The sequence below is a fragment of the Dermacentor variabilis genome, chromosome 1 (assembly GCF_050947875.1).
Source record: "Dermacentor variabilis isolate Ectoservices chromosome 1, ASM5094787v1, whole genome shotgun sequence".
NCBI lineage: Eukaryota > Metazoa > Arthropoda > Arachnida > Ixodida > Ixodidae > Dermacentor > Dermacentor variabilis.
In genome coordinates this window covers 206,660,292-206,683,819 of record NC_134568.1, presented here as the reverse complement: position 1 = coordinate 206,683,819, position 23,528 = coordinate 206,660,292, and the positions used below count along the sequence as shown (strand labels likewise).

General features: G+C 41.9%; 1 protein-coding gene across 1 annotated transcript in view; it reads left to right on the top strand.

The window, feature by feature from the left end:
* Window positions 1–4: 4 nt before the first annotated feature.
* Window positions 5–23,528, top strand: part of LOC142591292 (uncharacterized) — a 50,717-nt gene continuing 27,193 nt past the window's right edge. The window contains exons 1-5 of the mRNA XM_075703624.1: window positions 5–254; window positions 1,748–1,778; window positions 2,417–2,575; window positions 7,994–8,109; window positions 22,796–22,967. Coding sequence (XP_075559739.1) covers window positions 46–254; window positions 1,748–1,778; window positions 2,417–2,575; window positions 7,994–8,109; window positions 22,796–22,967 — 687 coding nt within the window. The 5' untranslated portion in view covers window positions 5–45. The remainder of the gene's footprint in view (window positions 255–1,747; window positions 1,779–2,416; window positions 2,576–7,993; window positions 8,110–22,795; window positions 22,968–23,528) is intronic.

The following is a 23,528-nucleotide window of genomic DNA, read 5'->3' as shown; positions in this document are numbered from 1 at the left end:
GCGTAAACAAGAACAAGAACCATGTGATGCGACGCAGAGCGGCCCATGCTGAGTCTTTTTTGTATGGCGGCCCACAGAATAATGAGCGGCCGGTTGGCTGTTTGCGGCTTTGCCACGGCAGAGTTGCGTTGCGTTTTGGGAAGATTTGCGGAAACGCAGTCCACCTATGTCTATTTGAGAAGAAATTTTTCTGTCTGCCATCGTGAGAACGCAAAACTTGGCGTCTTCTTGCATAAGCTCCTTGACAAATCAAAGTAAGCGATGTTTTAACACCTGTTCCACACGAGCACTGTCGAGCATGCTTGAGTCACTGTTGGCTGAGCGCTGCTACATGGTCACATTTGCCCATACTTGAATCGTGTCCTGCTTCAATGACACCTCATGCTTTTTTCAAAATAAAGCTGTTAGATAACTTTTCCTGCAGCTATCACACTGGTAGCGTTTATATTTGATGCGCTCGTGCTGCTGAAACTTGTGAAAAGAGGTGCATTCGCACGTCGTTCTGTCCGATTGGTGCAGACCTGGGATGTATCGTAGAATGAATAACAGGGGCTTGCTGTTGTTGCTGCTGTTGACACATGGCACGTACCCACAAGGTTGGATCAGCCCAAGTTCGTAGTGAAAACAAAGTGATTCCTTTCGTCCCACAAACTTAATGGTCTCTATTACCGATATTAAAAAAAAAATGCTACAAAATAATTCAAAAGTGATCATGCCAGTTTTTGACAAGACCGCCGTAGATATATTCTTGAAAAATGCAGGTACGATGTATGTTACTAATGAGGAAAAAAAAAAAAGAAAAACCACAGGTCCATCGCAATGTTTGATCACAATGATCTACATCTACAGCTTGTTTTAGGTAGCAGCAGTAGCAGATGATACGAGTACTGCCTCATCGCCTGTAACTGCCTGTGTCACAAGGACGAAGGCGATTCATGATGCTTGTCGAGGGAAGAATGTTGATGAGAGGTGTATAGGCAGAGGGAAGTACAACACATTTCTAGGTACATTTAAGGCTTCTTACCCTTCCTCACAGTGGTAGTTTTCTATTTCGGCTTATAACAAACACACACACACACACACACACACACACACACACACACACACACACACACACACACACACACACACACACACACACACACACACACACACATATATATATATATATATATATATGTATGGTAAGGGAATGTAGCACGAGGTCACGGGATCGAATCCCGGCCATGGCGGCCGCATTTCGATGGGGGCGAAATGTGAAAACACCCGTGTGCTTAGATTTAGGTGCACGTTAAAGAACCCCAGGTGGTCAAAATTTCCGGAGTCCTCCACTACGGCGTGCCTCATAATCAGAAAGTGGTTTTGGCACGTAAAACCCCAAATATTATTATATTAAGGGAATGATGCCAAACCCCTGGGAAGAGGCAAAGGAAGCTTCGCTTTAAAAGATCTTTTAGTAGTCCCCATAGCAACAATGTGATCATGCACAAACTGCATGCTTCCTTTTGAGCACAACCCTGGGTGCTTGCATCAAGAGAGAAAATATCAATTAGAGAGACAAAGGTGAATATGTGAAAGGGGTTGTGCTCAGTATATCTTTCAGAACTATATTTTGGCAAAAAAAAAAAAAAAGATCCAATGATTCGGAATCCCCTCATGATGCACAGAGGTTTGATGGTGTGAAGACACACCTGCTCAAGTAAAGGGACTCTGAATATTTATTTACAAACTTGTTTCTTCTTTTCAGGAAGCGACACCCCCAGCAGTATGTATATGTGGTATGTTTGCCCTGCTGCCTTGCTGCTCAAATTCTGTTACCTTTAATGTTGACCAAAGATCTGCAGAACTAGTTCACCAACTTTAACTGGGTGTTTTTTTTTTTTTTGTGGTCGGTACGGCAATGGGCAGTGCGACACACACAGGACGAAGCAAGAAGCGATGACGCACCCTTGCTTTGAGACTACAACAAAAGCGCCAAGTAGCCCTGTCTTCAATAACTGCATAACATTGGCTTCTTTCTAGCAGCTCTTGCTTAGTAACACAACTGAAGTGACAGTAATAGCAACAAACCAGAAGCATAATATAAGCACTACATTGTTCACTCTTAAATTGCATTGAGCAATGAAACTTGCAGCAAAGTGCACTGGTGTTCTCAGCTGAACATCAGGTAGCAGATTTGATTCTAGGCTGCTGCAGCCGTATTCTGATGGGAGTGGTATGTAAAAGGAACTGTCTGCTTAGATTTATGTGTGCATTGAAAAGCCCTGTGTAATCTAAACTAATTCAGAAGCCTTCACTGTGGCATCTCTCACAGCCCAGGTGCAGCTCTGGCATACTTAACACCATTAAATAAAATTAGAGTTGCCTTTTGATTGTGTGCTGTGCTCATTGATCCATGATGTTTATTTTCTTGTAGCTGCCCAACTCTGCTGTGCCATCAGCACCAAAAAAGGTGCAGGAGCGCACTAGGAGGCAGCGAGTACTGAACACTGTGTTCATGGAGAGCCTGTCAAATATTATGGTTACGGGGGCCATAAGCGAAGAACTGAAAGGCTTCGCCATTGAACTTACACAGGTGAACAGAATGCTTATTCTGTCAAAGTTCCTCTGCACTGAATTTTGATGATCTAGTGATATAATAAACTTTGGTATGTTCATATTGTTATAATTGAACTGTTACTTTAGCAAACTTCGACCATTTAAAGCTATCCATAATGTCACTTAAAATTATTGTAGTCGCTTCTGCCTTCTTTTCATTTCAAATCACTTACTACTTCCATTTACCATGATAGTTATTGTCAGGATTCCCATCTGTGCACTTGACATGTTTCTTTTCAGTTTTTTTATCGAAATAAATTCAAGGTAATCAATAGCTTAGATCTGGGCTGGGGTAAAGTGGCAATGCTATTCCAGTTCTTTTCTCTTTTTTGCTTTTCACCAATGGTCTGAATGGTGCTCTGCCTATGTTATCACCATGATTGGTTGGTCATGGCTGGTGTATGATAAAAAGGTATAGAATCAAGCAAAAGGAATTGCTATATTATACTGGCCCTGTTTATGCCATGGAGCCTGCAGGGCTAGTATTACTGTGGAAGGCTGACCTCAACAGTACACAATCAGCTTAACACTTGCATTGCTTTAGCTAATGTTTGTTGCTTTAGTGTTGTGTAAAACTGTATGATAGGTCATGCTGCCTGCTTTTGATGTGTTTTTTTTAAATTTTTGCTCTGTTATGGTTTTCTATGTTTTCTCTCAAAGGCCTTTTGTCTTGATGTGATGAATTATGTAAATATTACATGAACTAATAAGACAGGTTTTTGTTATGCACCTTATTAAAGTAGCATTTGAATTAGTGGCCTTCAGAAAGATTATTTGTTTAAGCTGGCCAAGGTGATAGGATGCCTGTTAGTGAATTGCGTACCTTGAAGCACTGAAGTTTTTGCTGTTGTCAATGTTGAACTATCATCTTTATTATTATTATTATTTTTGCAAGTGCACAAGCGAGATAGGAGGAAAGATTGTTGCTTGAGGTGACAAGACAAATTTTATCATGTACAGGGTCCATTATGAAAGTAATGCGCATGATTTTATTATGACGCGATTATCCATAGCAGCATGGTAAAACCGGTCGGGAAATGTGGCGAGGGTTCTGCCCTACACATGTCCACATTTGCAATACATGGGATAGTGACCGAGGATCTGCAAATGCGCAAGGTCTCCATGAAGCTTGTGCCGAAAGTGTTGACGGAAGATCAGAAAGAAGTTCGAGTTTTGTGCTGTCAAGAATTGCTGGATTTGATTCAAAATAAGCTGGACGTTCTCTGTCGTAACTGGAGACGAATCCCGAATGTTCGAGTATGGCCCAGAATCAAAACGGCAGAGCAGCGAGTGGCACACAAAATCATCCCCCCGCCCCAAGAAAGCACAAATGAGGAAGTCTTGCATCAAAACGATGCTCATTGTCTTCTTTGACGCCCGAGGAATCGTCCATTTTGAGTTTGTACCGCAGGGAGAAGCTGTTAACTCAGCCTTTTACCTGGAGGTGCTCAAGAGATTGAAATGCTGGGTCGTGCATGTGAGGGCTGACATCAAAGACAAGATCAAGCCCCAGCATGACAATGCCCCCAGCCACACGTCCTTCATCGTTACCAACTTCCTGGCCCGGAGCAACACGCTGGTGGTCCCCATCCCCCTTGAAGTCCCGACTTGGCTCTGTGTGACTTCTTTTTGTTTCCCCGACTGAAGAGAGCGCTGAAAGGAAAGCATTGGGAGACCGTGGAAAACATCCAAAAGCATGTTACAGCGTTCCTGAGAGACATTCCCATCGAGGACTTTCAGGGTGCCTTCCATGCGTGGCAGACACGTCTTCACAAGTGTGTTGATGCAGGGGGAGAGTATTTTGAAGAATTTTAGCCATTTGTACAGGTCCTGTCAATAAATCTATTTTTCTCAGAAAATGCGCTTTACTTACATAATGGACCCTGTATTATGGTTGGCATGATTAGGAGTGAAAAGTACCTAAGTCACAAAAAGTGCTTTAAAGGTTTACTGCTTTTTGTGCAAGACCTAGTACACACCTTAAACCAATATAATGGGGCTCTTCAGCGTTGCCGCCCATGGCTGTTTTGAGTGGTACCTGCTCCTGATGCTTCCTTTTGCACCTCTGACTGATGCATCACAATAGCACTGATTTTTGTGTGTCAAACTGTCCACATGTTGACTCCTATCTTAAGTTGGAGCAGCAAAAAGAGAAATTAATTTATGCTAATTTTAACTGATCTGTTATAATACAAGTCAGCTTAATATTTTTTTCACATTTGCATCTAAGAGCTTGAGAAAAGAAGACAGAAATGTTCCTCCCACTTTAGAGGTTTCATAGCTCCTGATAAAGAACTTCTTACCAGCATAAAGAGAATAGTATAAGAAGTTTATCTGCAACCATTTCACTTTTTAGTGTTGCATTTCACAGTCTTAACATTCAGGAGCTTTAATGAGATGTAGTGTTGATCGTTATTGCACTGCAAAAAAAGTAAATAAATTAAAGCAAGAGTTTGTTAATTAAGATTAAAACCGACAGCCATCTATGCTGCCAAGCTGAGGCAAAGTTATGGGCAACATAAAACTAGCACCACTGTTTTAACATGCACTTGTCAGGTATGCAGCAGCTGCTACTGCTCTGTAACGGCTATGTGAATAGTTTGTTGGTTCCCATCACGGCCATACAACTCCAGTTCATTGGACAAGGCATGAGCTATTGCAAAACACTGGACCACATTGCTGTCATCTAAACCACATACATTTGTGGAGCTTAAGATAGAGCACATCAGTGAAAATTTCATGGGAGACTTTTTTTCCCATGTTCCAAACAACAGCGAAAAACCTTAAGGCACCCACCACCGTGACTGAGTGGCTACAGCATTCTTCTGCTGGGCATGGGGTCATGTGTTCGATTCCTGGCAGTGGCTGCATTTCAACAAAGATGAAATGAAAAAAAAAAAAAAAAAAACGTGTACTTAGATTTAGGTGCACTTTAAAAGACTCCAGACGGTCAAAGCTTGCATCCCTCATAGTCCCAGTGTTTCATTGGGATGATAAACCCCATGAATCAAAACCTTAAAGTATGTCACCAAATTTTTTAAATTGTTTGTTACATGATCACTAATAACTTCGTTATAAATGAATGTCTCTTATTGAAATTTTGTATGGTACTTCCTTATGCTAGGCTCTGAGTGAATCAGGATTAATTGAAAACGATAACTTGTCAATATTATGAAGTTAATTTAAATAAGTACTGACCTGATGTTTACGACTCTTTCAAACTATTTCTTGTGGTAAATGAAGGTCTCGGACCTCTATTCCCTAGAAAAAATGCTGGTAACCTCAGAGAACCCTTAATAATTTACAGCCAGTTTTGGTTTCATTTCCCAGGAGGCGAATGTGTCGTGACATTATGATGCTAAAGGTGGTCATGTGGGAGCAGAACATCTCGATGTTTTGACACTTACTCTGGCTTGCTCGGTCATGTGCTACACTGCTACATTGGGCTTCATAATGACAAGCAGCATAGGAGGCAACCGTGTAAGCTGGAAAGAATGCCAAAACATAACGATATCCGGCTCCCAAGTGACCACCTGTTGCATCATGCCACAGTCTCCTCCTAGGAAACAAAACTGAAACTGGCTGTCGAAAACCAACATTATTGGTTGGTTTTCTGATGTTTGCCAGTATTTTTAATGGTTTAAAGGTCCCAGACCTAGAGATGTAAATGGTTGAAAAGAACATTGAAAATTTTGGAAAAAAACAGGTTTTGTTTGTTTATCTTCAACCAGGATAAAATTGTAAACAAAGAAAAAAACAACTTCCCTGCATAATTCTTCTGTTGCGATGCGACTCCTTTCGACATATATAAAGGTTTGGTCAAAAGAAGGAGTTTGGGAGTCTGCGAAATGCCTGGATTCATCCATGTGGTGGCAAGGACTTTGCTTCAACCAACCCTTGAGCCCCCTCGCCTGTCACGTACTGCAGATTCCCCCTTCTTCTGCAGCATGTAAAAGAAACTGGTCAGAGTTTGGAAATGTGCACACCAAGCTACCCAACAGGCTCGCTGGGGATCACGAGCATAAACTTGTATACATACACTCAAATCTCAATGTCTGGAAGGCTCTGTCTGCTGCACAGGGAAGCGTTGATGAGTCAAGCAGAAATTAATCAGACACAGATTAATACAAATGTTGGTCTTGGTGCTTTGATATGAAATCATGTTTAGATTTTGAACCCGGAAGTTCTGCTGGGACACTTGTGATGCAATAATGTAACAATTGTGTTCTGTTCCATGTTAGAGAAATAAATGTGTCTGGTTTTTCATAGCTCTGTGCGCAGTTATATTTTCTTTAAATTTTTTGTATTTTTCTTAAAAACAAAACATGAAAGAAACCAGTTTTTTCTCACAACCCTCAACATTTTATAAAATTTTGCATCTCTACCCAGACCGTAATTTAATGCAAAAAAATGAAGAGTCGAAAATGTCGCATCAGTACTCCTTTAATATGTTACCCTCAAATTGGCTGTTTTTTTGTGTGTGTTATTTAGTTTTTTGCCTAAAACCTGTTTTGCTCTAAACAGGGGGCAAACATCATTGTTCGTTGCACACCTTTCTTATTTGACTACATTAGTACGAATTCATGTTTCATTCCTGCGCGCCACTTGGGAGTTATGGCTTTTTGCATAACAAGCACATTTAGGTAAGTTTTACAATAACATATAAAAATGCCAACCTTTTCATTATTCAGCACATTTGAAGGGCTTCTGAAATTGCCATTTAGAAGGGAGACGTGAAATAATTTTGAAATAAAAATAAAAAAAAGAAAGGTTTCCTGAGAGGTTGTAACATACCTTAAGAAAAGTAAACATGGCACATGGTGGACTAAAACAAGCAAAGAAGTAACTGGGCACACTTGGCATCAAGTGTGTCCATTCTTCATTTGCCCTTGTCTGCGAAACACTGTCTATTATGGATCACCAACAAGCCTAAATGACAACATTAGTGGAAAATTGACTACCATAACAGCAGTTCACAATATTTGTATTTTATCAGTCAAGACACTTAGTTCCAAGGTGCTCATTTCGGCTTTGTGAAGAACTTAGAACATGAGTTTTTTCTTCTTTTTTAATTATAGCTTATCGAATGTAATTTCAGCAGTTAAATTATCTTGTTACTGAATGCAAACATACTAACTTGCACACCTGTCGTCTGCTATAAACTTCTCAGGGAAAGAAGTGTTATTTATGGAGCCCATTGGAATTGTACTTGAAATGTAGCTGAGCTCCTGCTCTTTTAGTAGGTTGTTGGACTGGAATACTCATTGATGTATTTCCTCCTTAGCCCCCACTGTGTCCTGCTGACACACTTTGTAAGTTAGTGTCACACTTAATAGGCATCCCGCAGCCTAGCCTCCTTCATGCCAGGTTGTATCATGTCTTCATGACTGTTCAGGTTCGTGTGTCTGCCGACTGCACCCACTTGAATATTTATTGGGTTACTGCACTGCAAGAGCCTGGTGTGGACAAAAAGGTTGCCGAAATTCTCCATTCAAGTGCTGGATATCTTAAGTAAGTATGTAGTCTGTTTTCAGATTATTAAGCTCTTCCATGTTATTGCTTGCCATTTGTCAAAATGCATAAGCATATAGAGTACAGCCTGCAGGGGCGTCTGTGTGAGCATGCATTTGGTATGTTGCGACACCACGTGCCAGAGCACATGAGGGTTGCATTCTCCTGCGTCTAACTGTGCACGGCTTAGCCGTCTCTGGGGAAAAGGGGATGCTGGTAGTTGAGCCAATGCCAGGCATGGGGACCTTTAAGGCCCCTTGGCGGAGGCAACACACCTCTTTGGCCTTTGCTTCACATAGACGGCACCTCCAGGCTGACCCACTTGGGGGAAATAGGTACTTGTCTTTTCCTGTACTTCACTTCAATCTTCCTCTTTCATCACATCACATCCCATCACTTTATTACCTTAAAGACCCCCTTTAGGGGGTATTACATAAGGAGTGGGCTAACAAATGAAGGTTACAAATAAGTCTTTATGTAGAACAGTGTGCTGTGACATTTTCTGTAAAACTTGATGGACACATTATGGCTGTAATGTCTCGGAGAAGGCCATTCCAGTCCACTGCTGCACAAAGAAAAAATGAGGCAGTGAAGGTGGTAGTGTAAGCACGTGAGTGCAATTTGAAACGGATGGCTAGTGCGGTGGAATATGCACGTCGGTGAGACGATTTAGGGCGTGCGATTCAGGAAGCTGGGAAAAAATTTTCGCAGCAGACAGAGGCTGGCAATGTGGCGACGTACTGAAAGATTTGGAAGACAAATTTCACGCTTGAGGGATGATATGCTTGTCATATGAGTATGAAAAATTAATAAAGGGAAAATTTTCCTTTTTTTAATTACTTCTCTCCACCTTGCAGGTTTCCGCAGAACTATTATGTCAGAGTATGAAGAATGAATAAATCTAGTTGCACGATTTTGCACGGATTCTAATTCGCTGATTAAGTATACCTGGTGCGGACTCCAGATGGATGTCGCATATTCTAGTTTTCATCTGATTAGAGATTTATATGCGAGAAGATTTATGTTCTGTGGGGTGTGACGCAAATGACGCTTTAAAAAAAAACCAAGAGATCTGTTCGCTGATGATATGACATTGGTGACATGTGCGCACCAGGAAAGATGACGGGACAAGGTGATGCCAAGGTACTTATAGGATTAGGCTTGTTCAACAGTGGTGTTAGATATTATGCAGCAAAAAAGCAAAGGATTATGCTAGCATTGAAATGAATCGAGTTTGCATTTAGTGGGATTAAGCGTCATTAGCCAAAGATCGCACTACTCTTGTACACGGTTAAGGTCATTTTGGAGTGCATTTTGATCAGAAAGCTTAGTAATTGTGCAATAGATGATGCAGTTGTCGGCAAGGATATGGGTATGAGAAGATACATGGTTGGGTAGGTCGTTAATATATTTTAGGAACAGAAGGGGTGCGAGGACAGACCCTTGGGGGATGCCCGGTGTTACTGATAGGGAGCTAGAAAATTTTTTTTTTAATAGAGACGAACTGAAAACGGTTTAGTAAGAAATTCTGAAATCCATCCAAGAATGTGAGGGTGCAGGTTCAACTGGGCAAGTTTTAGTAACAGGTGTTCGTGTGGTACTTTATTGAAAGCTTTAACGAAGTCCAGAATTATTGCATCAGTCTAATGGTTACAGTCAAGATTGGAATGCAAGTCATGAATAAACATTGCCAGTTGAGTTTCACAGGATAAAGATTTACGAAAGCCATGCTGGGAACAATGAAAGAAATTGTTCGTGTCCAGGAAGTGCATCATGTGAGAGTATATGACATGTTCCATGATTTTGCACGGGACGCTTGTTAGTGAAATGGGACGGTAGTTCAAAGGGGATTGTTTGTTACCTGATTCGTGAAATGGAACTTCCTTTCGTACTTTCCAATCTTCTGGCAAAATTCCTGTTTCAAGTGACAGGAGAACAGTATTGAAAAATATTCTGGAATAATTTTAGTATTTTTTAACAGTTTGGAGTTAATGTCGTCTACGCCAGCCGATGATGAAAGTTTGATTTTGTCGATGAGGGACAAAATGCCAGCAACAGAGAATGTCACTGGGGCCATCATTGGTAATGTTGTAGCAGGTGGCATAGGAAATCGTAAATCAGCTTCTTTTGTAAAAACTGATGAGAACGCAATGTTAAACACTTCAGCACAATGAGCGTCGCTCACCTCCTCGCCATTATTGTTCGTAGGTGTAATGTCGTGTGGCGGTTGTGGGTTTATGACTTCCCATAATTTTCTAGGGTTACTTTTTAGAATTTTAGGTAAGTCACTGTTATAAAACGTCTCTTTAGCATTTTGGATTGCAGTATAATACGCGTCTTCTGCAGCATAGTACCTATCCCATGTGCAAGCACTTCCATTAAGTTTCGCAATACGAAAAAGACGCTTCTTTTTGTTTTCTTATGTTTTTAAGCTTTTTCAAAACCATGGTTTGTTTTTATTGGCAAGCAAGTTTACCTTGGGGATGAATTTATTAGTTAGCTCAATTTTTTTGTCCTTAAAGATAGCCAGTTGTTATTAAGACTTCGGGAATCGAGACTGGATTCAAACGCAGGCAGGAAATGTCATAGTTCATTATTAATTGCATCGTAATCGGTGTTATTGTACAAATGAATTGTTCCGCTGAAAATGTGGTGTGTTTTGGGGACGAAATGAAATGTAGTATGAATTACTTTGTGATCACTGATTTCATGTAAGTATGCAATATATTTTAAGCTTTCATGGTTATTTGTAAGTATTAGGTCTAAAATGTTCGAAGAATCATTAGTCATGCGTGTTGGTTCAGTTACCAGTTGACTAAGGTTGAAGTTCAGGCAAATATCAACAAATTCTCTTGCTTCAGTATTTCCTGTGATTGGTGATGTTTGATTCAGCCAGTCAATGTTCGGGAAGTTAAAATCTCCATAGAGGTGAAAATGTGCGGCAGGGTGTTTATCAGTAAGCTGAGATAATATTTCGTTAAGTTCACGGGCGAAATCTGGATCAGTACTAGGGGGCCTGTAGCATACACCAAGCATTACCCTCTCACTTCTTACCTTTCCTGTCCTCTACTTCTGTATCACTGCTGATTTTCCAGGCAGTGAGGGTTAACCGTGTGTGATGTAGTCAACCTAGGTTATTTATATTCGGTTATAGTGGGCATGTACCGCAGGTGTGATCAGAAATGAATATTTCAAGTCCTGTTGCGTCCCCTAGTTGGGCTCTGTGGTGGGCGGCTGGCATGCCTAACAAATGCTATTTTATGGCTAGCAATTTTCCTGCACTCCCTGATTGCTCCCTCTAGAGGGGGTGCACCAATTAAACTTTCAGGTTCTTTATCCAACAGAAAAAAACATTTCCCAGGTATCATGTAATACATAATGAGCACGGAACAAAGACTGTCCGAATGATATCCTTTTTCATAGTATCTAAATGCTTGACAGACACCATAGGCCCTGACTATAAAGTAACGAAGATGGCAAATGGCAACCTCCTGCTGGAGGTTTGTGAAAAGCTGCAACACACCAAACTGACCAACCTTGCGGCATTCAGGAACATTCCCATCTGTGTAAGTCCACATAGGTCCATGAATACTGTCCATGGTGTCATTCCAGAAAATGACCTGCTCGAACTGACTGAAACTGAATTACTCGAAGGGTGGAAAGATGAGAACACTGTAAATATACTAAGAATTAAACTAAGGTGTGACAACAAGAAAATCTTCACTAAGCATTTAATTATCACCTTTGGAACTAGTAACCTGCCTGAATACATCGAATCTGGATACTGTAATATATACATGTACGACCATACATCCCAAATCCACACCAATGCTTCGAGCGTCAGCGGTTTGGGCATGGGTCTCAAAGCTGCCAAGGGCGTTTTACTTGTGCGAAATGTGCCTCAAATGACCAAACCTCTGACATCTGCACTTCTGCTAACCATTGTGTCAAATGTCACCCTGCTTACTTGCGATCGTGTCCGACATGGAAAAAAGAGAAGGAAGTCATCAAACTAAAGGTTAAATTGAACATCTCTTTCCAAGAAGCACGCAGGCGTTTTTCCATGACTCACAATTCATCCTGGCCATCCTACGTTGATGTGACGCGGCAGGGGGCAGCGTCACATTCTTCGGCGGCCGTCTGAGTCACACCAAGTGTGCCGGCAGTCATGCCATCAGCCCCCTCGGTGGTAGCAGCCAGCACTGTTCCGCCACAGAACAAGATGAGCCAGCAGTCCTCCGTGCCTGCGGGCTCTATGACATCTAGGGCCTCTGCTCCGGCAGAGAAGCCTGAAACACCCGAGAGGGTATGCCACGAGTGGATGTCCAGCACTTCGGTGGAGGTGATGGATGCATCGTCAAGTCCACCATCAAGTCCAATGCACCAAAAAATACAAACTCCGCGTTACGGGGCTTGGAAAGGCCCTGGTGGGCTAACATGATTTTTCTCCTAGACACACAACACAAAGCAGTTTCACTATGGATACAAAAATATTGGAATATCAGGGGACTTCTCCACAATCTCGATGATGTTAAAGAACTCCTACATAAACATAGTCCAAAGTTGCTGTGTGTTCAAGAGACACATCTCAAACACACAAACAAACTTTCTTCGTGAGTACACCATCTTCTGAAAAGACCGTGACGAGGCTAACGCCTCATGCAATGGTGTAGCAATCCTTGCAGACAAGTCTCTAGCTTGTCATCATGTAGCCTTACAGACACTTCTTGAGGCAATGTCAGTTAGGGGAGTTCTTTTCTATAAGTTGGTAACTGTTTGTTCCATATATATATATATATATATATATATATATATATATATATACCCTCAAACTATCATCTTACAAAAACAGATTTATATAACCTGATAGATCAATTTTTGGAACCACACATACTCGTAGGGTTAATGCTTACAAGACTTTGTGGGGAGACTCGCGATGCGACGCAAGAGGCCGACTCATTGAAAATTTTGTTCCGACCTCTGGTGCCTACCTGTTTAGTGAGGAGGAGCCTACCTATTACAGCATCCGACACAACTCATATTCATCGATAGATCAAGCAATTGGCTCTGCTTCTCTTCTGCCTCATCTGAAATGGAATGTCATCAGTAATCTTTTTGGAAGTGACCACTTCCCTGTAAATTTAAACTTAATAATGCAGCATGACAACCCTCCCCATGTTCCCCAATTGAAATTAGCATCGGCTTTTAAAGAATTTTGAAGAATCAACTTGTTTAAAGCTTGTTTAAAGCATTTTAAAGAATCAACTTGTTTACCACGAGATTTTTATAAATGTTTTTGGTTTAGATGATGCTTCTGTCTCTAGTTCTCCGAAAGGACTGGAAATTGTCACTCGTGCTATTGGCAGACACGCTGTGTTCCTCTAGCACTGACTTGATCCAAGTTACCTTCCCTGTATAGTCCTCGGTGTTTACAAAATAAGGGTGAACTAGGTCCACGGTTGCTCCACTGTCCCTTAATACCTTACAGGTTTATCCGCTAATCCGTAGCTCCTGGAGGTATGGTCGGAGAAGCTCCAAGCTTTCATCGCTTCCGCCCACGTAGGAAAGCACTACCGGCTATTTTTTTTTGCAATCCGAGGCATAGTGACCTAGGCCTTGGCACTGATAACATCGGACCAGTCGCCTCTTCTCGAACTCTCGTGTATCAACCTTCTTTGTCCCCTCCTCCGGAGGTCTGCTAGCTCCTTTATTGTTGTTCCCTTCCCGAGTTTTTTTCATCGACTCGGCTCTCTCAGTAGCTTATAACTGTGTCTGTTTTTTGTGGTGGATACACCTTCTTGGATTATCCCTTCCATTTGAACGCTCGTCGTCGGTAGTGAGTTTTCGTCGCATCACGTACTTATCAGCTAGCTGAGCCGCCTTGTCTACCGTGTCTGTGGCATTTCTATCCTGCAGCCAAAACCTCACTGACTGTGGAATGTTGCGGTAGAATTGTTCGAGACAAATACACTCTATAATTTTGTCTCTACTTTCGTTGACTCCGGCACCTTTAAGCCACTCAACAAGGTTTGTTTTTAAACTGTACGCAAACTTTGAGTAGCCCTCGTCGCTCTTTTTGCTCGCTTCTCTGAATCGCTGCCTAAATGCTTACCTCCTCAACAGGTACCTCCTCAATAGCACTGCCTTTACTTTTGCGTAGTCTTCCGCATCTTTCGCCCTTAATCTTGCGACTACGTTCGCTTCCTCACAAGGCAACAGTCACCAACTGGTGTGACCAGATGCCCTGAGCGAAATTACACCTTTCACAAGTTCTCTCGAAATTAGCCAAGAATAAGGCAGTGCCCTCTCCAGTCTTGTACGATTTCATCCACTGGTCCATCCGACATGGCTTGACCTCGCTTGATCTGCTACGGTTGTCCGCTTCACTGCCCGCCGCTGGATACGAGTTCTGAAGTTCAACTTGTAGCTCTGCCATCTCTTTCTCATGCTTTTCCCGTTCTCACTTTCGCTCACGCTCACTCTCATGCTCTTGATGCTCACACTCCCATGTTTCTTTTATCACCTCCCAAGCAATCCTAATTCTTTCATTATCATTGCCCCTATCTTGAATTGCCTTTTGGATAGCTGGCTTTTTCATCTTTTCGTCCGCCTCAACTACCAACTCGTTGCCCAACAACAACAAGTCTGACTTCGTCAACCTTCTAAGATCCATGGCAGCTGCTCTGACTTGTGGTTAGAACTGTTTTCCTTAAATAATTTGTGCAAGCACAAAATATGCAACAAATTCCCGATTGCTAGAACCATCAAAATAAACACGCAAAATTTGAAGTCTGGCGAATCAAAAGGAAAAAAAACCACGTGCTCACTCACGGATGCAGCACCACGTCATCCGGTTCATCGGTCTGCTGTTCCTGGTTCCTCTGGACTCCCTGGGTTGAAGGCTTTTTCTTCTACTCTGTTCCCAGTTCCTCAGGACTTCTTTAGATGAAGGTTCATCCTTGCCGCTGCCAGCAGTTATTAGATCTTGCGTTGAGTGCGGGAGTTGGCCAACGTCAGGAGGATTTTGAGAACTGAAGGTTTATTTACATTATTTACAGTAATAACACAAAGTAATGAACAGTCATAAAATTATTGACGGCTGGCAGCAAATCGGACGCTGCGGCCCGTGGCAAGAAGAACGAAAAAGCTCTTCTCCCTGTCTGTCGCTTTTAACCCCTTTGGTCTCTTGGGGTCACATCATTTTCGGCCAATCATCGAGCCAGCTCAGGTGTCATCATTTTCCTCCAATGGTAGGCGCCCGTGCAAGTGCTGTCACATTCGGCCAATGGGGACGCTCCAAGGGCTCCATTGTCCAAGGGTTGACTTGCCTCCGGCGTCGCCTCCTCGCCTGGAAGTGCTCAGCTGGAGGAGACGGGTTGTTCTCGAACAACCTTCCAGAGCCGCAAAACAGCTTTGCTCGGGAACAAGATCAACTACCTGGAACCGTGCCAGCCTCCCGTTGCATTTTCTGGAAGAGTCAAGCAGGGGGGAGTAGACAATAGCTCGACGTGTGCCGCATGAGGTGGGGGTTGCCAACCTGTCTGACGGGTCCGGTAATGTTGTAGATGCGCCCCGGCGCACCATAATTGGAATGCAACGGCGATTGGATGTGGTCGAGGAATTTGAGTGATGCCAGGAAAAGGGTCCGTATCCAACAGAACGTACACACTGATACGCATCTGACACTACTCGCACTTTTCAACACTATTTGGGCTGCCGGATACCTTCCCTGCATGGAAAGAAGTGATTGTGATCCCTGTATGGGAGCAGGGTAAGGACCCTTCCTCTGTGGCAAGTTACCACCCCATAGCTCTCAAAAGTTGCCTTTGTAAAATGTTTGAAAAAATTATCAGTTGTCATCTTCAGTATTTCCTTGAATGCAACAAAATGCTTGATCATTATCAATGTGGTTTCAGAGAAGGCCGGTCTACAACCAACCATCTCATGCGCATCAAAGTGAAAATTTGAGACGTATTCGTACATAAACAATTCTTTTTATCTGTATTTCTCGATATAGAAAAGGCTTATGACAAAATGTGGTGTTATGAAATCCAGTGAAACCTATTGGAAATGGGCACCCGCGGGAACATGCTGAACTTAAGGAAAGCTACTTGGTTGATGATACTTTTAGCTTCAAAATCGGCAATGTGTTGTCCCGTCCCTTCATGCAAAAAACTGATGTACCTCAGAGAGGTGTGCCGAGCTGCACGCTTTTTATTGTGAAGATGAACACGCTCCCAGCTTCACTACCACCAGCCATTTTTTATTTTAACTATGTACAAATAGGATTCAAATCCTGTAACCTTACAGTGTGTGAGAGGGTGGTACAATACAGCTAGAACAAGTTGTCTAAGTGGGCAGACGAAAATGGGTTTAAAGTTAACACCCAGAAAAGTTCTTGTGTCCTTTTTACGAGCAAGAGGGTCTAGTCCCAGAACCCAATCTTCAAATGTATGTAGAGCTTATACCTGTAATTACTGAGCATAAGTTCTGAGGCATCATACTTGATTCCAAACTAACCTTTGTTCCCCACATAAAGCACCTAAAGGTCAAATGCTTAAAGAAAATGAAGCTGCTGAAACTTCCAGCACACACAACACAGGGCAGTGGTAGAAACTGCTTTAATGTATACAAAAGCCTTGTATGCTTGCGTTTGGACTACGGTGCCCTAGTTTACCAGTCCACTACGCCATGTACCCTAGATATGCTCTATTCTGTGCACCATCTAGGCATCCGACTTGCCACAGGAGCCTTCAGAACAAGCTTTGTGCAAAGTCTCTATGTGGAATCAAATGAGTGGTCTCTCCAACTGCAAAGGTTGTACACTAGTTTCACATACTTTTTGAAAGTACACTCAAACGCTGATCATCCTTCTCACTCGCATATAAACAATGTGACATGTGCCACATTTTTTCGTAATCAACCTGCAGCGAGAGAGCCTTTCTCGTTGCGTGTGCAGAGTCTCAGCGATGAAGTGTGGGTACGACTCCTTGAACATCATCTGATGCCTCCAGCAAAGCTGTTACCACCGTGGCAGTAGCAGCTCGTAGAATGTGACACATAATTTATTGAGATCACTAAACATGCCCCAGATGAACATATTAAGATGCACTTTTTTGAACTTCAGGCAAAACACTCGTGCCCTGAGTATCACTGAGTATCACTGATGCATCAAGATCACATGCCGGAATGTCTTATGCAGCAGTAGGGCCATCCCTTCTCAGAGAGTGATATGCTGAATCTGGAAACAAGCATCTTTACGGCTGAGGCCTATGCACTATTGTCGGCTGTAAAGCGCATCGAGCAAATAAAAATACAAAAGGCAATTATATGTACTGATTCCCTAAGCGTTGTCAAAGCTTTAATGTCTGCAAAGACATAAATGTATACAGACTCCCTAAGTGTTGTCAAAGATTTAATGTCTCTGCGAAGACTTAACAATCCTGTTGTAAATGATCTATTCTCATTTCTGTACACTATGTATGCATCCAACCAGCATGTCGTATTATGCTGGGTGCCCGGCCATAGAGGCATTGTGGGTAATATGGTTGCAGACAAACTTACTATGTTCACAACAACGAAAGCCTGTGAATCTTCTGTAGCTATCCCTGTGACAGACTTGAAGCCATTTTTACGGAAAAAGCTCAGACATTTTTGGCAATCCATCTGGGACAATGAAACCTTGAATAAACTCAATTTACTCAAGCCACGTTTAGGTAATTGGCCGTCGATAACAAAAACATGACGAATTGATGTCCTGTTCTGCCGAGTGAGAATAGGGCACACATATGGGACCCATTCTTACCTATTGACTGGTGGTGAACCTCCCATTTGTGGTAGATGTAGCGAGCAGCTGACCATTCTCCATGTTTTGCTGGAGTGCTGGGAGGCAGAAGTTGAGCGAAGAAAGCACTTTTCTGCAGCTTACCAACAGCATACTCCTCTCCATCCAGCAATGTTTCTTGGTGTGGAACCGTTTTTCAGTGCCAAAGCTGTCTTAAATTTTCTAAATGAAGTGGTGTTACATGTAATTAGCCCATAAGATTCGTAGCACATCCTTCCACAAGAGGCTTCTGCTGCGATAGCAGAGTTTTGTAGAGCACGCGTCTCCAGGCTCTTGCGTCTAAGGGCATCTATGAGGCAGTAGTGCTACTGACATTTATACATTTCGGTATATCAATCAATTCAAACCATATATCTCATGTAAATAGCACACCTTGCCAGGCATTGTCATTATGTTAACACACATATGCTTAACCCACTTTACAACAATAGTTTTTAGGTCTCTATACAGCTACACTACATCTGTACATTTACCATTTGTCATTGACCAAATCATCTACTACATTAGAGCATTGATTGGCACTCTTTGGCCATTATTGGCCCTTGTGCCATAAAACCCCACATATCATCATCAAGTGAAGTATAACTTGAATAAATGTGGTCAGCATGGTGCTTACTGGTTCGAGAGACAGAACAAGGGGGATATTCAGACATGCTAGCCTTCTTGTATCAAAACAGGCAAAACCAAATGAGTATATTATGTAATAAGTTGTGTCTTGTTATGTTATGTTTTTTTTTTCGCTTTTTACACTGTGACACAGCATAAATGTCATGAACTTCTTTAGTAAAGGCATTGTCTCTTGGCCATAGTGGTGCCTCAGCACTGGATTTGTAACTTGTTACGTTTCGCCTCCGACGTGCGGTATAGCCGGCGCGGATGCAACGGACGCCGGGGCTTCGTTCACAGCGGCGGACATTTTGGCCAGTTCAGCGCTGTCCCAACGCCTCCTCCAAGCGCGTCCAGGCATGTTACAATGCCACGTGTCTTCGTGTGTGTGTGTGAGTGTGTGTGCATGTTGGTGCCCACACTTGTCAAAGCGCGGCAGCCGGGGAGAGGAGCTCCCCAACTGTGAAGCGAGGAGGTCTGACCGGCGCCGGTTCGGCGGATACGTCACTTCTTGTCTCAACGTGTCCGTGCGCCGCCGTCACCGGCGCCTCTCGCAAGCCGTTCCTTCTTGCCCTCGACTCCGAGAGTATAAAAGCAGCTGCCCCGGACGCCAAGAGAGAGGCTTCGATTTCTTCCGTCGAGTAACGTGCTCTCCCGTCTCTCCACTTCGGTCGACCTGACCGGCCGCTCTTTTGCGATGCTAGAATAAACAAGTTGTTCTGTTAGCAGTCGACTCATGCTTTGCCAGGACCTTCGGATGCTTCCAGCTGTGCCCCAGGCCGCCAGGCCAACGCTACCCTTGGGGCTTGCGACCCATTTGCAACAAACTGAAAATAATAAAACTAGTCTGGTTTACTCAAGTGTGTGTAGAAGTTCAGCTCCTGTAGCATTGCAAGAATATCCACAAAAAGTTGGCTGCTACCCGCCGTGGTTGCTCAGGGGCTGTGGTGTTAGGCTGCTGAGCACGAGGTCGTGGGATCGAATCCCGGCCATGGCGGCCACATTTCGATGGGGGAAAAATGTGAAAACACCCGTGTACTTAACACCCGTGCACGTTAAAGAACCCCAGGTAGTTGAAATTTCCGGAGTCCTCCACTACGGCATGCCTCATAATCAGAAAGTGGTTTTGGCACGTAAAACCCCATAATTAAAAAAAATGTTGGCTGCAAGTTTAGTACTAAGGGTAAGCACCAATAACTGTCTTGTGAGCTAGGGTCTTTGTTCACAGTTTTGCCACTTGCATTTTTGGGCTTGCATGTTCACCTATCATTCCTCGTCATGTCAAGATGTCCAGCAAGAATTTTTGTTTGTTTGTTCCTTCTTTCACTGCGTGCTCGCGTAGCATGGCACTCTCCAATTACTTTTTGTTAATTTTAGCGGTAATCTTATGAATGACCGTATTAAGATGCCAACAAACATCTTTTATGTGCCTTCGACAAAACCACAGCCGTATTGTGAGGGACATGATCATGTGACTCAGTCACAAAACATTATGCCAAGTAAACTAGAGCCTATGCAGCTTTGAAATCTAAGCACAGTCTTTCAGATCTAACACAAAATGGCGTGTCGACTAAGCTGCACTGTAGTTGCACCAAAATTTTACATTTTGTTGATAATTCCACTCATTTGGTGCTAAATAATTAACACTATTAGCGATGAGAAGGATTCATAATTTCACTGACAAGTGGTTACTCGCGAACAGCAGTAACAGCAGTTGCATTACACTTTATCATTTTTTGCATCTGCGATGCATGCTTTACACTATCTTCCTACAAAAGAATCTCATGAGTGAAGATTTAATTTTTAATTTGGCTTGGAATGATGTAACTATTTCTACACAGCGCATTCGTAAAAAACGTGAAACCAGTCACAAAACATCACTTTGTCAGTGTAAGGATAAAATATTCTGTTGATTGAAAAAGAAAGGGGGCAGATAAATGTTTTTTTTCCTTTCTTTTTTTTTTATTAATTGCCTCTCAAAGATCATATGAGAAAATACAAACAATTCTTAGACCAGTAGCCAGAATCCAGTTGCGGGTCCAGTGGGTAATTATTACTCATAAGTAAGGCAACTCATTAGGGATTCAATGGCTGCAAGAAGGATAGGCAGGATGCGTACAACTTATTATTGCGTTTGTCTGCATCCCCTTTGTTTCCGTCTAACACTTTCGTGAATTATATTGTCAAGCAGCAAGAATCCTATATGCCTGAATTTTAATCTATTGATTTTCTTTTTCTGTTTTTCTGTTCACTATTTTCTTGCTTTTTAGTAACTTTTGACATGCATTATGCCTAACCATTTAACACTGTGATCCGTCGCTTACTTCCTGGTGCTGCAATTTGCCTCTAGTGCCGTATTGGAGCAAAATGCTAAATTTTTCTGCGATGTCGTTAGCATGCAGAAGAGTACACATTTGGGCTGGTTGGTTCATGATTATGAGCAATAAAAAACAGCGCTAAACAACAGCACGAGTGAAGGGACACAGACTACAGCGCTGAATAACAACCAAAGTGTCTTTATTCTTTCAGTCAGCCTATATATACTCCAAACTACAGAATTATCAGAATTGGGCATGCGCAGAGGGGGGGGGGGGGAATTGCAATTAATGCGATAGGAAGGCAATCTCCTTCAGAAGGAGAGAAATAGAGGGAAGGCTTACACATGCTTCGCTGCTAACATGAATGTGGAAAGCTTCGGAAGTAAGGCGTGCGCGGTGAGAAAAGTGATTTCAGTTATGATATCAGCAAAACAATTCACACATGCATGCCTAATTTCGTCAGTTTATTCCAATAAATAAAAAAAAAGTTTTCATTGCCATGTCCCCCCCTTAAATTTTTTGAAAATGAGTTTTTTTTTAAAGAACTTGTTTAACTATTTTTTCTTCTCTTGTGTTTCATTAGGAAGGTAATGTTTTGCATAAGTGTTGCAAAGAGATTGTTCTATGTTTGACACTTTTTTCAATTTTCTGTGTGAAATAGAAAACGTGCCAAGGCGCATCAATGTTACAAAATTTTCCTGATTTGGGCCATGTTTGGAAATTTGTTTACATTTTTTCATTTGTGGATAGCATAAAAAAACACATGGAACTAATTTACTGTGACATGTATTGAAATGAGCAGAAAACGTTTTTGACACAGTGTTTTTAGTGTGCATTTAATTCGACTGTGAAATCGGAAAATATTGTGGTAAGCAACGGGAGGACGCTTGCTCTGCCGCCTTTAAATATTTTTTTGGCTTGCTGAGAACAGCTCTTTTCAGCATTAAAATTTTTGGTTCAGTGCATTTTGAATATTCCTACATGACATATAAAAAAAAAAGAAAAAACAAAACAAAAATATCAAGTGGACATGCATGTTTGATGTCTCGTGGAATCACCCAGTAATAATCAATTTACCTATTTATTAGTATTTAGATTGCTCACATGTGCACACTTTTTATTAGTGCTTGCTCTTTTCTTAAGTTACCCTATTTATGTAATAATAGGAGGTCCTGTCAGCTTTTTCTGAACTCTGGTACCTCCAGCTGTAATACTTCTTAAACATGTAACTCCAACATTACTTGTAAAATAAAATACTACTACTATTACTACTTTTGGCAAATCCATTATATTGGACTTCCGTTTATTTGGACTTGTAGACGATCCCTGCTGAATCCAAATTATTAGTTGGCAACAACTGTACTGGTTTGAGAATAAGTGCTAAGCACCTTGTTGTTTTCGGTATTCTTTAACTAACTGCTTCATCCACTTCTTAATACTCAGCATTTCTAACAGTGTTAAGAGGGTGTATAACATATAGTGCTGCACCCTTGCACATCTTTCTCGATAAACGTAATTCATGTTTATCGGAAGGTTACTATCCTGTTCCTTGAGGTTCTGTTTAACAAGGTTCTACTGTTTATTTAGATCCACATAATTGTGTTTGGGTTGCCGCTATCAATGTGTAACATTTTGATCGTTATAAGATATTTATCGGCATGCATTGGGTGCTCTTGTTAGATGATTTATTTTTCTTACGAGTTATTTCACAACCATATTCTTTTCTCAGATCATTGCTTGCTTGTTTGTAGTCATTATTTATTTTCTGTTCGGCAAAACAAGTTGATAGAGCTCATTTTTAGCATTCGAATGTTTGCTAGAAGAAGAATATGCAAAACGAAGTTGCTGTGTGTCAGTGCTGCGTGTCAGTGCTGTGTGTCAGTGCTGTGCCCTACAAACCATGTGGAATAACTTTCAGGTCAGAATTGATCAAGAATGGCTTCATTGGCAAAGCTCCAAAAATTACTTTTGTGAGAGATGTTACTCACGGAAGAGCTGCTGAAGTGGAGCAACTTATTGACAAAGTTTGTGCTGGCTTGCCACCTGATTTGGACCATTCAGCTAGCAGAGACCTGCAAGCTTCCAGAAGTGTGAGTAAACATAAAAAACGCAACCACCTGTTAATGCTACTTTGTGACTATTTGGTAGGCCTTATTTTGACTGCTCTGACCTTTTAAGTTTCCAAAGTATTGAAATGTGTGTAGTCATAGGCAAATGAAATGTGAACAAGAAATTACAGAGTAGAACACCTTTCCCAGGTGATAACTCGAAAGCATGATCTTGTACCGCTACTTATTTAGCTACGAAAGTTGGTGTAGGCCTCACTAAGTGTACTAGCGGAAATCATGCTGATAATTCATGTATTGGCAAAAGCAGGAAGGAAAGAATGTGTTCTAGTTAGCCTTAACTTGTTCGTATTTCAATTGTCCACGAATAGTACAGACCTTGTCATTGTAAACACAAGACATCTAAATTTGTCTGGCCTGTGAAGCTTGAATATTGAGCTGGAAATACTGCTTGTACACAGGCTAGGTTCCTGTTTACAACAACAAGGGCTTGCTCCCTACAATGAATATTTGTTATGGCATTCATAAGGAGCTAAGACATTTTGCCAAGTTGTTTCATTTTAACTTTTCAATAACTGTTGGGCT